General features: G+C 40.0%; 1 protein-coding gene across 1 annotated transcript in view; it reads left to right on the top strand.

The window, feature by feature from the left end:
* The window catches only part of gfpt1 (glutamine--fructose-6-phosphate transaminase 1), a 39,555-nt gene extending 22,318 nt beyond the window's left edge, over window positions 1–17,237 (top strand). The window contains exons 15-19 of the mRNA XM_039674626.2: window positions 6,700–6,814; window positions 11,277–11,404; window positions 12,763–12,930; window positions 13,175–13,336; window positions 17,073–17,237. Of these exons, the coding sequence (XP_039530560.1) occupies window positions 6,700–6,814; window positions 11,277–11,404; window positions 12,763–12,930; window positions 13,175–13,336; window positions 17,073–17,117 (618 nt within the window). The 3' untranslated portion in view covers window positions 17,118–17,237. The remainder of the gene's footprint in view (window positions 1–6,699; window positions 6,815–11,276; window positions 11,405–12,762; window positions 12,931–13,174; window positions 13,337–17,072) is intronic.
* The last annotated feature ends 222 nt before the right edge of the window (window positions 17,238–17,459 follow it).

Here is a 17,459-nt window from a genome sequence, read left to right as displayed (position 1 = left end):
CATGCCATTTTCGATGAGTTTAAATGATATGTTACAGACTCCCTCGACGTGTTCCAGGTTTCAAATGAAACGCAGGACTCTACAGTTGTGGATCAAACCCTCATCTGTGGTTTAATTGTTTCTGTTTTCAAAAATAATTATGTGGTTGTGATTTAAGAAACACTCAAAGGTTGTTAATGACCAGGTGTTACATAGTTGTAAAAGGAACGACCCCCCCCCCCACCCCTTCTTACCATAAAAATGTATTTATAGGTATTATATTGGATTTATAGTCGCATAGCAGTGAATATATGCATAGATCATATAACCGATTGTGCGTTAGGTCATATGAAATGGACACTTTTCATATTACTCTAAAGATTGGTATTTGTTAATCCTGCACAGTCAGCTGCAAAATCTTATTTACTTCCATTCTGGCATTGATGCCTACTTTTGCAGATCCAAGATTACTGGTTATGTTAATGATAAACATACAGTTATGTTGTGATTAAGGTGAAAACCGGGTAATTGGGTTGTTGCTACTTCCAAGAAGTGATCCATGAATCATCACTTCTGTCTCCCTGAGTGAGGTTCCTGGGGTTGTCTGTCGTGGTAAAGGGGACATGATGCCAGTCTAAGGTGACCGGAAGTAAAATTACTGGAAATCATTTCCACCGGCCCTTGTCGTGTGGTGATAAATTAAGATTCTGTTACTGTATTTTTTTTTTTACAAATTCCATGAACATGTGTTTGACACACCATCTGGACGAATGGCTCTAAGATCGGTAGGAATGGTTCCAGTTATAGTTCCACTTAAGCTCAGTTCGGCATGGCACAAATACAAACTGTGATGTTACCATTCAGGATTGGTCGCCTGAGTGTTGCCTGGCTACCAGTTTCTCTGTAGCTGGCCAATTGCTCTATTTGAGTGAAGTTAACGCAAGTTATAAAAGATTTTAAAGAAACATCTGATCATCCTCATCTCATATCATCTGTAAATCCTTACTGTAAGAGAGCAATGAGTGACACATTTGTATTACATTCCAAAGAGCTCTGATATCAGCCCCACAGTGGAAAATAAAACCGGATCGGCACTGAATGGAACGGTTAATCAATGAGAACGGTTTGGCCGGATGGTGGAAAAGTGGCTTTTGTTTCGCTGTAAAATGGTGGTCTCTTTCCTGTGGTGGATTGTCATTGTAATATTTTCTCAAGAGTCTCAAATGAATTCACAAAACACCCATGAGCTGTTTCCCAACTGGAACTCTCATCACAAAAAAGAATGACACTGTGACTTTCACATCTAGCCATCAATGAAAGTAGAAATCCATCTATCCGTTCTTTTATCTTCCTACCATTTGGTCCCAGATTCCAGTTTTTTCCAGATCAGGGGCATTAAGTGTCAGCACAGGACTTTAGTGGGTGTTTTTGCAGAACACCCACCAAACATGCACAATTACCCTTAAACCACATTTTTAAAATGTCAGGACCTTTGAGAATTGTTGAATTGCTCCACAGATGCGTGCATTTGCTCTATCCACCCATGTCTACACAGCACCAGAGCAGTCCCTCAGGGGAACCTCTAAACCCACACCCACAACTACTTGGAGTGTTGCGCTCCTGGTTTCAGCTATAATAATTGGGACGTTTAAGTTTGGGGGAGAAGACAACTCTCTGCTGACTGAAAAAATGGAAGTGTCTAGTACATGGCAGTTCTCTTTTCCTGACTTTTTTGACCTCATTTTCAAAATATCCTATATGTAAAATGAAGCTGCCGGTCAAACGTGTTTGCGCTTTGCAGACATCTTTTTTCCAGGCAACAGATACACTCCAAATGTTTTTTCCATGTGCACCAATACAGCATTTTGCCGCACAGCTTGCACCTTATTACCCCTTTTCCACCAAAAAAGAACTGGTTCGGAACTGGTGCTGGTTCAAAGTTGATTCGGAGTTGGTTCAACTTGCGAACCGCTTCAGAACCTGTTTGTTTTTCCACTGACTAGAGCGCCCAGGGAACGACGTCGTCACGTCATTTTGTACGTCGCCATACGTCTTAGCTAGAAACGCTTACTTTGGGATTATCTCCAACTCGTGTACCAAGAAGGCTTTAAAAACTATTGAAATATGTACAGTAAGTCTTTTAATCTTTTTGTTTGATATGTAATCTTTTCTGGTAAGTTTATGTACCCCTGTCTTGTGTCTTTTTTTTCTTTCCATTTATTTGTTCTATATTGTGACGGTTTTCTTCTTTGCTTATAATGTCTTCAATAAAAAAAATTACAAAAATAGAAACGCTTGCGTTAACTTCAAGCATTACAATTACAAAAAGCGGACTCCATCGTGTTTCTGCAAATGTTTCTCTTGGCTTTGCCATCCTTTATTATGGTCAGAAAAGATGTTTAGAACACATCTAAACCCGCCCCAGCCCTCGACGTAAGCATGACGTGGTAAAAGAGCGGTTCTAGTCCAGCAAAGAGTTGGTGCCTCTTTGGAACCAGTTCTCCTGGCCGAGAACCGTTTTTTTTTTGGCTGTCGAAACACAAAGAACTGGTTCGCGCGCAGGCACCGGCTCCGAACCGGCTCTCAAAATGCTTTGGTCGAAAAGGGGCTTATTTGATGTAGATTTTACATATTACTTGGTTTGCCTGATTTTGCTGTGATTGCAGTCCTCTCTTAGCATGATTTTCAAAGTAGTCGGGTCGCTGTTCTTTTCACACTGCATGACTATCTTGGCCAGCATTCAGTCGCTGTTGTGTTCACACTGCACAATGTATCGGCGACAGAAGGTTTCACACTGCATGACTTTACAATAGAAAGAATCACCAACAACTCTGTCTAGCACGCTGCGTGCAAACTACATACGTTTCACAACAAACATACGTGAGATGTGACAAGGAAACAACGTGACATCACACGTGCAAGACCGAAGTTCTCACGTGAGACTTTTTCTTTTTCGACCCGTTGTGGTACAGCTCAGATGAAACGTCAAACAGACACGAGTGCTCCTGACAAATTTCTTCTAATTTTTCTTTGATTTCTTGGCTCCAAATAGAAGAAGCCTTTTTCTGAAACAATGCCATATGTTGATATGTGCTCTATAACTCCTCCCCAAACTCCCTGCTGCTCTGTGTCTTGCTCTCTCATTGGCTGTTGGTAATCGCCGATGTAGTTTTCAGTCAGAACACTTTTCACACCGCAGGATTTTGAATCGCCGACAGGTCCAGATACTTAGCATGCCAAATATCTCACGGGAGTCGGCGACTTGTCTGCCATTCTCCCAGATCACTCGTGATTGTCATTCGTGTGAAAGAGCACCGATTTGCCTGTGATTTCGGGCATTTGTCGGCAGTTTCTCAACCTGTCAGCGAGCCAAAATCGTGCAGTCTGAACTCGGAATAATGTCAGACCACGGCTCATTGACATTGAGACTTGGTCTGGGAACTACGTTAAAGGGTTAGTTCACCCAAAAATGAAAATTGTGTCAGTATTTACTCACCCTCATGTTGTTCCAACCCCGTAAGACCTTTGTTCATCTTCGGAACACAAATTAAGATATTTAAGATATTAAGATCGCTCCTGCATACAGTCCATAGGCTTCTTGAGGGACTGGCTCTTGCTGTCCCCGAAAAGTCATTAAAGACATCGTTAAAATAGTCCAAGTGACTACAGGGGCTCAATCTTAAGTTTATCAAACGACGAGAACACTTTTGTGCGCAAAAAAACAACAAAAATAACGACTTTATTTCAACTATTCGTTTATTTCTCCCTCTGCGCGAGTCAGGTTACTAGTTTAATAGTGTAAGCTTCTGTTATTGTACGTCACACGCATCACACACACATGGGTGACACACATCAGCCAATAGTGAGCCTACGTGTGACGTAGCTCTACGCAATCACACTACGTTAACTGACTTACAGGCTCATGGAGAAGGAAGTGATAGTTGAAATAAATGTCGTTATTTTTGTTGTTTTTTTGCGCACAAAAGTGTTCTCGTCGTTTGATAAACTTAAGATTGAGCCCCTGTAGTCACTTGGACTATTTTAACTTTAACGAGCGCTTTAATGACTTTTCGAGGACAGCAAGAGCCAGTCCCTCAAGAAGCCTATGGACTGTATGCAGGAGCGATCTTAATATCTTAAATATCTTAATTTGTGTTCCGAAGATGAACGAAGGTCTTACGGGGTTGAAACAACATGAGGGCGAGTAAATACTGACAGAATTTTCATTTTTGGGTGAACTAACCCTTTAATTTTCTCGTATTTGAGGCATGATTTACGAATGCCCAGAGCCATTAATTGGGTGCTACAAATGTCTTATCAAATGCGCCTGTACGTAGCTCATAGTCAATCATTTCAATTATACCAGATGACGCATGTAGAGCGAAAGAAATTAGACGAGGAAGAAGATGATGGGTCAGAGACTTATTTGCGTTCTAAACTACTTATTCTAAACTAAATATCCAAGGCTGCATCGAAAGGTAACTTCACAATGCAATGTTAGATCCATGGGTATAAACAAACTGCTTCGGTGTGTTGCATAGACATCGTCATCATCTTGCTGCTCCCTCCCCGTTCTGTGATTGGTCCACTCGCTGAAGCAAAAATTTGGTCCATGGTATCGCTCTGCGCAAAGGCAGAATGGGGAAACCCAGACTAGTCCATTTTCCACAAGGCCACTTTCTTTTAAGATTTCATTCTTAACATCAGTGTTCCCCTAAAAGTTTTTCTTTTCTTTGGAATGTCACCGTTTTTCAAAGTCCAAGTTTATTGATGCCCTTCCCTCACTGAAATCCTTTCCTTTTCTGCCTCTTCATATTCAGCTACTATTGAAAAAAGTAGAACTTGAACTTTGCAATGGTATCCCAACTGTATCAGTAATCGGCGGATTACTTCCTGCACTCCCATTGGTAGTCCTGCCAAGTGGACCGAGAACGCTGAACAGATGGGTCTTGGTCTGCTTTCAAACGAACTCTGGTCCGACTGAAATATGAACACAACACGGACCAATGACTAAAAACGAACTAAAAACATCCGATTTTTGTTTGTTTCTAAACTTTTATACTATGATTTGGTCCCAAATGGGCCTCTCACCCTTTGAAGTCAGCAATACTACGCTTTAGTGACTCAATTTTGCATATATGCATACAAGGTAGTAGACCTAAGTGCAGCAAAGTAGAGCTCTGTTACTTGACCTGAATCCACTGGGACCAAAAATGACTTGTTTTGAGTTTGTCTTTCTTTTTAAGTGTAAGTTCAGTTTTACAGGTTTGGGTTTGTTTTTAGTTTCAACAAAACTCGCAGAGGGTTTGGATTGCTATGGATTGGGGGTGTTGGTAAATTGGTTAAAGACAAAAAGGTTGTTGGTTTAATGAGTTCTAGCAATGTAACAAGATCAATCTCTCAACCCTTATTACTATCACACCTTTAACCAAGCTACTTAACCTCAGATTTAGTGCAGGTAGTGAACCTTCACAGATGAAGAGCATCTGCAAATAATAATCGATACGGTAACGTCCAAGGATCACCTCTCATGTGTTAGTGATTTGTCAGGGTGGGTGTATTGTCCATGGCTCCTCTACCGTCACTGGAAATATCTTGCGTGAACTCACAGAACCTTAAGTGAGCCAGAGCATGTTGTCAGACGTCCTGAATGCTTTAGAAATGTGCTTCATATTTGACTTTGAGTGGCTTTAATATGCTCTGAAAGATGATGGCATGGCGCTGGATTACAGTTAGACATGTAATGTGACAACGTATGCATTGAGGAATGCCGTTAAAGCGATTTACAACCACAGTTGCTTTGGGATCAAAGACGCGTGTGAGAGATGAGGATAAGGAGGCAAATAAGAAGCTGATAGATTCTTTTTGTCCCTGGTCTTATTTGGCAAATCATTCAACCAAAACAGAATTATTAATATTATTTTAGACTGAAATATGATATAGTGTCTTCGGCAACCCAATTCCTCTCACTTTATCATTTGATCAGGTGTAGAATGTCAATCATAAAGTTGTAAATGACAGAGTCCCTATATATCACATATATATCTCAAACCATTATTAAAAATGTCTGAGGGTGCATTTACACGACAACGATGTACAGTAAGTTTTTGAAAAGTTTCAGATCTGCAAAAAATGACAAAAACTGTATTATTTTAACTACATAATGCAATACTAAAACATATATTCAAAAGTGTTCAACTCAATATATAGACCATTTCACAAGATGTAAACAACACTGGCCCAGAAGCGCTTCCTGTTTCAGTTTTTTAACACTACATAAAAGCTGGGATAAAATACAACCAACAGAACATTTAAAACTGAATCAAAAAGTTAAACAAACACCTTTAAGATGTTTTCTTTACATGTGAAATAAAGGAAACAGTTACAAACTGAAACAGGAAGTGCTTCTGGACCAGTGTTGTTTACATCTTGTGAAATGGTTTATAGGCAAAACGATATGAAAGAAAAATCACAAGCTGGAAAATGTGTATTAGTTGCATTTTGAGAGAGTTCCACAGAAACTCAAATTCATAGTTTGCTTGTTTGGTGTTGGGATATTCTGGATTATTCAATAAATATAACAAATCATTTCATGTCTCATCTGTCTCCAGCACTACAGGCCACTGTGGGTCAATACACTGTGACAACCATACAAACAAACCAATTGCATTTGGAGCTCATATGAAGTCTACTTTGTTCTGTTTGTTTTGTCTGTTGCAGGCGTACACAAGTCAGTTTGTGGCTCTCATCATGTTCGCCCTGTTGATGTGTGATGACAGAATCTCAGTGCAGCCGCGCAGGCGAGAAATCATTCAAGGCCTCAAAGTGCTGCCAGGTAAACTCAAACACAGCTGTGTGTGTGTGTGTGTGTGTGTGTGTGTGAATGAATGTTTTAGTATTGCCTGGAAATTCTGCAAGAATGGCTTCTGATGTGATCCCAGTCATAAGTCACAACACTTTTGTACTTTTGTACGCCTGGGCTCTTTGTGTACATTTAGTTGCTGATAGAGCGCTGTGTGTGTAAGTGTGTGTGTTCACGGATTGGTGTGCAGGGAGGAGCAGATGGCCTCGGCCAGCTCTCTCAGTCACTGTTGGAAGTCTTTATTGGACCACAAGTGTCTGCTGGGGCGCCCCTCCTCCCTTCTCCAGTTCTTTCGTTCTCCCTCTCTGGATTTTTCGCTCTGCTTCCAAGCCAATGAGTTTGGGAATGTGTTGGCAGCCAGCTACTAAAGGTCACCCTGCACTGCCGCTTACTGTTCATGCTAAAAACTGCTGATTCTGGCATTAATAACTTGCATGTTTTGGTCACTGTATTTACAGCCCAAAACTTGTATGCAAGTACATGACATAGCTATATACTGAAATGTGTACACATGTATGTATTTTATTCTCAGTCTTGCCACATGGGGTGCTGCAGCAGGTATTATATCTGTTGTCTCCTTTTAAGTTCAACTATTGCCGTGGTAGAGCAGCAGTTTGGAAAGATTCTTTGCAAGTTAGTTAAACTGTGCACGTTTATAGCTTGCATCCATTTTTAAGCCACAAACAGTAAAAGAGAAAAAAACCAAACATAAAATTACATTAATGATTAATTAAAATAGAGGCCCCAGCCACGTTTATGTCCAAAGTCTGGACCCATTTCGGTTTTTATACATAGAGATGGTTGGTCACGCGATGTGAATTTAGCCCGTGGGGGAAAACATTGCCTTGGCGCTAATTGAAATGCATGCGACGTTCATGCCGAAGAGTTGCTGTGTCGTTTTCTGTACCGCCAATAAACAAACAAATTATGAATTGAAGTTCTACATCCTTGCTAATAAACGCACAGAACCAGAAAGGAGGACAAAATGTAGAAAAATGGCTTTGTTGTAGTACAAATTACAGTATTAAAGGTACAATATGCAAGACTGTTTCGCCACCAGGGGTCGCTAACCTCTTACAATAACAAAGGCGTATATTAATGACGTATATTCCGCATTAAGTGGAATTATGGATCTTGTCGTCAAGCTGATGGATTTATGGATGAGTGAATACATTGATGCTTTTAACATGACTGTAGTATGAAGCAAGGTGTGATTGCTAGACATATACCAGCGCCACACGCAACGTGAGTCCCGCGGATATAAAGGAATAAGGACATTTAATTGTACCGAACCACACACTGAATTACTCACGCAGGTCAGTTTATTAGAGGAATTAAACTTAAGGTAGCGCAGCGCTGCTTCACTTGCTCTAACAGTTTCACTGTCACACTAAACGGCATTTGAGTGTGTTGAATGTTGTTAGTTGTTGTTTGTTAGTTGTTAGTTGTTTGTTGGCTGTATGAGACTAAGCTAGATTAACTTTAGAGAATAACATACAGATCATATTCATGTTGAACTATATAACATTGATTAGTTTTAAATACATTCATTTGCTCACCTGTTTGCTCAAGTAACATGCAACACTCGCGTCTCTGTCAAGTGGAAGTTAGTCGCGGACGTGGAGCTCTCGGCATCTCGAAAGATGTTGATCTTCGTTTTAGTCTCAAAGTTTGTCACAAAACCCTGCTAGGGCGCTCATGCTGTTGAACACGCATAACGGGCATAACCGACCCAGTTGCCCACGTCTGTCGCCATGGTTACTAATGCAATACGAGGTCAAACCTGGCGGAAACCGGGGGTAACGCGGATATGACGTCATTGACTGGCCTCCTCACCCCTGCTCACACGCCCCATTTCCTTGGTTAAAAATCGCAATTTATTTCACAATTTACAAATAGTTTGAAACATTTGGGATATTGTAAGTAGTCCACTAAACAAAATATAACATTGGCCTAGTGGTTTTTGGATATTTTACTGCAAACATCCTGCATATTTTATCTTTAATACAAAGAAGTGTCACAAATAAAGAATCAGGATAAGTATAATCAACTACACACCCTGCCATACAGTCGCAGAGTCAGGATGGCCCCGTCCTCCTGTACTGCAATCCAGGTTTTATGTGGCTTGTCTTTTACCCTCCATGAACAACAAACCCGTTGGTAAAAAAAGGTGTGAGCCTCCAGGGACTCGTAATTTTTGAGATTACTGTGTGAGTAGATCCCTGTGTGATGTATTAGGCAGTGGGCCAGATTTGTCTAGATCCCTTACGAAAAAGAACTATAGTAATGCTATAAGATTTCTATAGCAGTGTATAATACTTGTGTGATACGTCTATTGTACGTCCCAAAAATACTATAGTATTCCTATAATACTTTGTCCTAAAATACTACAGGATTCCTATAGTTGTTTTTCATAAGGGATGTCTCATTCACATTAGTGTTATCAGCTGAAGGCTTGCTTGATATGCCAAACATTGCGTAATGACGCGAGCCGTGAACCTGTGGATTAGTTTGAGGTCTACACTCAATACAGACTCCAGTCTGTGAGTTGGGGATAACTGTCAGCACAGTCTCTCGGCAACTTTGTACTACTGATCACCGTTTTACAAAAAGATCAATAGTTTGGAGTGAAGCATACGTACAATTGGACAAGGTTTTATGGAGTTATAGTATGCAACACATACGAAAGTTGATTGAGTTATAGGTTAATGTTACCGCTACAGCTACCACGATGTCTTACCTGGAGATTCAACCAGGTTACAAAATTTGTCTGGAAACGACTTAACGACACCTCCGGCCATTTGATTGGTCATTGACTAGTTGCAGACTCTATCTATACCATTGATGGGAAAATCAAAATCGACAGAGTATGCAGCATACAATAACTGCCTGGTAAATGTAAAGTGCGCAGGTAATACCATGAACACACAAGACCACTTGTAAAGCCATCACCCTGATGACATTGAAATCACGATTAATCGCATCCAAAATAAAAGTTTGTGTTTACATAATAGTGTGTATAATTATTTTGTATAAGTACACACACATGCATGTATATATTTAAGAAATATTTGCATGTATATACTTTATATATATTTATACTAGGGCTGTCAGTTTAACGCGTTATTAACGGCGTTAACGCAAACCCATTTTAACGGCGTTAATTTTTTAATCGCGCCATTAACGTCTTTTTGTCCTAGCAAACTTTGTAGTTTTTTCACATGCTTTTGCAACAGGACGCGGCATGCGTCCTGATCCATTTCGGCGTCTCGCGCTCGTCATCCACTCAAAGCCGGCTCGTAAGCCCAAACGTGTGTTTGCGGCGTGCCTGTTTTGTTTCCGTTCTAGCTAGATCCGCTTGCGCTTTGGTCGAATAAGCAACAAAACGTCCTCGCGGAGCGCAAGCCATTGATATGAATGGGTTCAGAGCGCAGCGTGAGGGCGTTTTGTGCTTCACACACTTCCGGCAAATAGTTTCGGCAAATAGTAACGTTACGTTTTGAGTGGATGACGAGCGCGAGACGCCGAAATGGATGCCCTTAGAAGACTCTGAACGAATTTAAAAAGTTGCCAAATTGTCCCATTGACAAGACCAAGTGATCTGTGTGTTTTGTCATTGTGAACTGAGCTATCATCATCGCAGCACATCCAGTCTGAAACACTACTTGATGATGGCCAAGCAAACACACACACACACAGATGATGCGAATTCTCCACCCCCTCGTCAATATCAGGACCTCGTCAGTATTTCTTTTACCCTTTTATTGATAGACAGTGTTACATTATATATGTTAGTGTGAAATTGAACACTATTCCAATGTTATTTTCAATAATAATAATAAAAAAAACATTTGCACTAAACAAGCCGATCCACTTTTCCATGTTGACAAGAGCATTAAAATGAGAAAAAAATAATGCAACAAAAAGAATAGAATAAAAATGTGCGATTAATCGCGAGTTAACTATGACATTAATGCGATTAATCGCGATTAAATATTTTAATCGTTTGACAGCACTAATTTATACAAAATTAATTTTATACATAAATATAAATATTTGATATATTAATAACACATTTTTCTTAAATACTGTATGCATGTGTGACTTTATATATACAAAATAATTATACACACATATGTAAACACAAACTTTTATTTTGGATGCGATTAATCGTTTCACAGCCCTAGTTTTCGAACAGTTTGGACTTGAATAAAGAGAGAGAACCTGCACTTAACCTTTTCACAGGCATGTTGCTTTATAGTGATGTATCATTATAGGATTGTCCAGCAATATATTGATTATTGCTGAGAATTGCTGTATCGTGATGATATGTGTATCGTGAGGTACCCTGTGATTCCCACCTTTACTAAATACTTAATGTGTGAATGTGTAAAAGCACAATATAGAAGCTACTACACTGTGTTTCTTTTTCTAGACTTGATCAAGGAGGTGTTGAGTCTGGACGATGAGATTCAGAAGTTGGCAACTGAGCTGTATCAACAGAAGAGTGTTCTCATCATGGGCCGAGGCTACCACTACGCCACCTGTCTGGAGGGAGCTTTGGTTAGACACAATCCCTCTTCTTCACCCATCTATCACTCACTCCCCTCCTACTTCTGTTTCAAGTCTCCTGAAGCCACATCATAGTGAATAATGACTTAACTTTGGGTCTGTTCTTCACACAAAGCTTTTAATTGTCCTCCTCCATAGCTCTCACACTTTGTGTGTTTATGTGCACGCAAGTGGAACAAAAGCGATAGTTAACTCAAATTAAAAAAAAAAAGTCGTCATATTTTCTTCTGCTGAACATAGAAGATATTTCTTGAGAAATGTCTCAGGATATTTTTCCATCCATACTTAGTTAATGGTCACCAAAACTGGTTCCCAACATTCTTCAAAATATATTTTATGTTCTGCAGAATGAAGTAAAAGACATGAAGGTGATTTAGAGATTAATTTACGCTGATTGATAGTCTGCTGTTTTACATTCAAGAATAATTAGACCTGTACAATTTAAAGGGGTGATGAACTGAGGAATCAAATTTTTTTCTTGAGCTTTTGACATCTAAGAGGTCATCATATTATGAGAATATCCTGTAAGTTTCAGAAATGAAAACGTCCTTGTTAGTCCAATAAAAGCTTTTATTGACACCAGCCTCAGCAAACGACTCGTTCTTCAAAGTGGGGAACTACGACGTCAAAGAGGATAAAACACCACCCCCGCAGACGAAGATCAACCCCTATTTCAACACGGCCGGTTTAGCCCCGCCCACCGATTCGCGCATTACACACATAGCTAAATTACATTGGCCTACCTCGTGATGACAAACTGGATCGAGAGTGAAACTCATTATAATATGCAAAACTGTTGTCCACTCACAGCAGTGGGCGTTTACATCCAAGTCTTCAATGCGAGACGCCCATAAAAACCGAGCGTTTTTCAGCTGGGCTCAAAACTACGGTAGAAAATAGCCTATTAATTATTCATTTTGATTTTTTGAATGTAAAAACCAAGCGAACATCATAAGACCTCAGACAACAATATAAGAAGAAAAAAAAAAGGCAGTTCATGACCCCTTTAAGTCTTATCAGGAAAGGAAGAACAAGGAAGAAAATGGACTTCACCAGAAGTTTGGCCTCATTTATTTTAACCGCAGATAAGTAGAGGAAGCAATTTGACTGTTGGTTTAGAAAAAACCCACTTACTCTGGAAGTGAGGAAAGGGACAGTGCCCTTGAGGCAATAGCCAACTCTGACCACAAAAATCTGCATTTGAACCTGAGATGTGATGCAGCTGTTTTTTTTTCCTAATTATGATTATGTAACAGTTATGTTTTGGGTTTTGTCTTGTCTTTGTTTTTAGTTCTTGTCTAGTCAGTCTTCTCGGGTAGCATGATATTGCTCTTGTTTGTGTCATTTAGAAAATCAAGGAGATCACATACATGCATTCAGAGGGGATTCTAGCTGGAGAGCTGAAGCATGGGCCGCTGGCTCTGGTGGACAAACTCATGCCTGTCATAATGATCATCATGAGAGACCATACATACAACAAATGCCAAAACGCACTGCAGCAGGTGGTGGCAAGACAGGTAAGAGCCATTAGATTCATCATTTCTAGATTTGCATGTCCTGCGACTGCTTGCAATATCTAAAATAGTGATCAAATGCGTTGTAAACCAAGTTTCAGTACACAAAAGCATATTAGGTGTGTACCATGCCCATGGATTTAGATTGAATAGAATGAATATCATTAAAAATGTGCTATTTTTGTACAGCTTTGGTTATCTCCGCAGTATTTGCTATTTAATATAACAATGGTTGTTGCTGTTGTAGGGCCGTCCAATCGTAATCTGCGATAAGGAGGACAATGAGACCATCAACAACTCCAGTCGCACCATTAAAGTGCCTCACTGTTTGGACTGCCTCCAGGGAATCCTCTGCGTCATTCCTCTACAGTTGCTCTCCTTCCACCTCGCGGTGCTGCGCGGATTCGACGTGAGTCTCTCAAGTGCTCGTTTCCTCTCACTATTCCCCTCACCTTACTATTTACGGTCAATTCGGGCTGATTGGGACACTTTTTCCAAGTCATCTCAATAGAAAATGTGTCCTAATTACCCTGAATTCACCCTACACTTTGCTAGTACTGGGTTGGACCCCCTTTGCCTTCAGAAATGCCTTAATTCTTTGCGGTAAAGATTCAACAATGTGTTGGAAACATTCCTCAGAGCATTTGGTCCATATTGACATGATCGTTGCTGCAAATTTGTCGGCTGCACATCCATGATGCGAAAATCTCAATTGGATTGAGATCTGGTGATTGTGGAGGCCATTTTTTAATAGTGACAGTGAATGCTTTTCATAGTTTAGGGTCCAATTCTCACTTTTAACTAGTTGCTTATGAGCATGCATATTGCCATACAAGGATATTGGCTGTTTATTAGTACTTCTATTAAAGGATTAGTTCACTTTTGAAAAAACTTTTGCTGATAATTTACTCACCCCCATGTCATCCAAGATGTCCATGTCTTTCTTTCCTCAGTCGAAAAGAAATTAAGGTTTTTGATGAAAACATTCCAGGATTTTTCTCCATATAATGGACTTCAATGGGAAGCAGACAGTCCAAGGTCCAAAAGACAGTTAATAACAGTTTCAGATGCAGCTTCAAATGTCTTTAAACGACACCAGACGATGAATAAGGGTATTAATCATGCGAAACGATCGGTTATTTCAAAACTTATTCCAAAAATGTAACTTTTCTAAGGACAAATGCTAGTCTTGCTCTATTCTGTGAGGCGCGTTTGCAACGTCACGTAATACGTAATTACGTTCAAAAGGTCACAGGTGACGTAGCCAGAAGTACAGAGTCAGAGTGTTTACAAGTTGAACGCATAGGTTGAACATGCAAACTAACTCAAACACCGTTTACAAAAAAAGGAATTAAAAGGTAAAACAACGATGTCGGGCGATTTTGATTCTGTACTTCCGGCTACGTCGCCCGTGACCTTTTGAACGTAATTACGTATTACGTGACGTTACAAACGCGCCTCACAGAATGGAGCAAGGCTAGCATTTGCCCTTAGAAAAGTTACATTTTTGGAATAAGTTTTGAAATAACCGATCGTTTCGCATGATAAGACCCTTATTCACCGTCTGGTGTCGTTTAAAGACATTTGAAGCTGCATCTGAAACTGTTATTAACTGTCTTTTGGACCTTGTACCATCTGGTTCCCATTGAAGTCCATTATATGGAGAAAAATCCTGGAGTGTTTTCATCAAAAACCTTAATTTCTTTTCGACTAAGGAAAGAAAGACATGGAACTTTTGGATGACATGGGGGTGACAACATTTTTTTCAAAAGTGAACTAATCCTTTAATGCCTTATTCTGCATGACCATATTCTACATCCCTCAATCCACCCTTAAAGACACACTCCACCCTTTTGCATTAAGATTTCCATTGTTAGAAATCCAGTCATACTATTGAATGGTTGTGCAACACTCTCATTTTCCCCTGAGACGAGAGAAATCTACTATTTACCTTTTTCACCTCCTCCTACAATGACGCAAAAATCGTCATTTTACGTCATTGTAGGAGGAAGTGTAAGAGGCTGGATTTCTGTAAAGACTACAAGCACTAGATCCCACCCTTTCAAACCCGCCCACCTAATGCGCTAACAGACCAATCACAGATCAGTGCCAGTGCGTTTGATTTCACCGGCAGAAACTTTTTGAAAAAATGGACGAAGCTGAATACGCAGACGGATGCATTATGGATAGGGTTGGGTACCGAAACGCGGTGCCAATAGGGAACCGTTTCCGACGTAAACGGAAATAACCAGATCGAATAAGAATGAAAATTTCATGTCATGTCATGAGGCACAGTCTGATCTGTCTCGCATGCGCTCTCTTGCTCACTCGCTCTAGATTCCGGGAGATTTTAACTAATTTGCTGGTTTTAGCGAGCCGTTTTCAATATGCGGGAGACTCCCGGAACGTCTCATAGCGAGGGGATTAATGAAGATGTCGAAGACAAAGCACTTCAAGGTTTGGCTGCATTTCACGTGTAAGATTATGCGTCAGAATAAGTGTGCCGACTGTCTGAAGCCCGTAAAGAATCACGCCAATCCATTGGCTGATGGCGCGAACGCCGCCTTGATGCTCTTAAGTCGTCATATTATATTAGCGTGCGTTATCTGATTTCATTGTGCGAAATGATTTCCAGGCGGTAACGTAGAGTGGAGCTCAACTCAGTCTACATTGATGGGCAGAGCAGTGGGAGTGGCCTGCGGAGCTGAGCATTGCATTGCACTATGGGGATTGTTGTCTACAATCCACAAGCACTAAAAAGTCATTTTCTGCCTTTTATCAGCCAAGAAGGACCCAAATTAGAAATTTATGATACTATTCTAGTACATATATGACCCACTTTCAATACATATTCATGTCTCCAACCAGTGGAATTACTCTTTAACAACTACCTTACTAACTATTAATAAGCAGTAGTTAAATGACAACTCCGGCGCAAAATGAACCTTTTGTCTAATTACATATTGCTACCTAGTCAACCGTTATCTGAAATTTGTTTTCATGATTGCCGAATGTAAATAGTGTTATCTCTAAAAACAGTTTAGCCTATAACGCTAGTATAACGCTAGTAAATAGGGCATAGAGTAATGACAAATAAAAATCGCTTGTTATTACCACTAACAAGGCTCAAAATAGCCCCACACTAACACGGTAGCATAATAAGGGTCCCTACATTCAAACCGAAGCATTGAGAACTTTGTCAGTGTCCATACAGTTTAATAAGAAGATATTTTATACATACAGTAAACTTCGCGAATACAGGAAAAAGCCATCTTTGAAAAATAGTCTCTACCAGTCGATCTACGAACGCCGATCCAAGTGCGCTGAACTGTGCAGAATCTCATATGGTCCGAAACACAAACACGAACCGTTTTCTTCTCATCAATATGTACACGTAGCCTACTGTTCGTGCTCACCTTATTCACATCTCACCAGCGCACTTGGATCGGCGTTCGTAGATCGACTGGTAGAGACTATTTTTCAAAGATGGCTTCTTCCTGTATTCGCGAAGTTGACTGTGTGTATAAAATATCTGCTTATTAAACTGTATGGACACTGACAAAGTTCCCAATGCTTCGGTTTGAATGTAGGGACCCTTATTATGCTACCGTGTTACTGTGGGGCTATTTTGAGCCTTGTTAGTGGTAACAACAAGCGATTTTTATTTGTCATTACTCTATGCCCCATATACTAGCGTTATACTAGCGTTATAGGCTAAACTGTTTTTATAGATAAAACAATTTACATTCGGCAATCATGAAAACAAATTTCGGATAACTGTCGACTAGGTAACAATGTGTAATTAGACCAAAGGTTCATTTTGCGCCGGAGTTCTCCTTTAAGAGTTTGAGGCAAAAGTTGTAGTTAATAGTGAGAATTGGACCTCGTTTATTTAAAACGTTTTATCACAGAATCCTGAACACAAAAATCAGGGTTTCTACAAAGATATTAAGCAACACAACTGTTTCAACATCGATAATTAGAAGAAATGTTTATTGAGCGGCAAATCGGCATATTAGAGTGATTTTTGAATGGTCATGTGACACTGAAGACTGGAGTAATGATCACAGGAGTAAATGACATATTTTAAAATGTTGTAATATTTCTTCTTTTCTTTTCTTTTTTCCTCTTTTTGTCACACTCAGGTTGATTGCCCAAGAAACCTGGCCAAGTCTGTGACCGTTGAGTAAACACTTCCTGATCAATGCCCCAAACAGACACACTCTCTCTCTCTCTCTCTCTCTCTCTCTCTCTCTCTCTCTCTCTCTCTCTCTCTCTCTCTCTCTCACACACACACACACGCATATATAAGCAAGTAGAGAATATCAAAACATGAAGACAATGAGTTTTATACATGCCAGCTTTCATTGAACGGTCCTAAAGAACCTGAAGTGTTCCTCCTATAACTGTATCTCGTCTCAGAGCATGACCACTGCTGTTGACTGGAATGTGATTTATTTTTTATTTTTGTCTTTTAGTGGTGGCGTGGTATGGGGTGGCGACACTAGATGTCTTATAACATGTTTCTCTTA

The sequence above is a fragment of the Pimephales promelas genome, chromosome 14, assembly GCF_988280905.1.
Source record: "Pimephales promelas chromosome 14, fPimPro1.hap1.1, whole genome shotgun sequence".
Classification (NCBI taxonomy): domain Eukaryota; kingdom Metazoa; phylum Chordata; class Actinopteri; order Cypriniformes; family Leuciscidae; genus Pimephales; species Pimephales promelas.
Note: the sequence above shows the minus strand (reverse complement) of the source record. Positions and strands in the feature narration are given on the sequence as shown.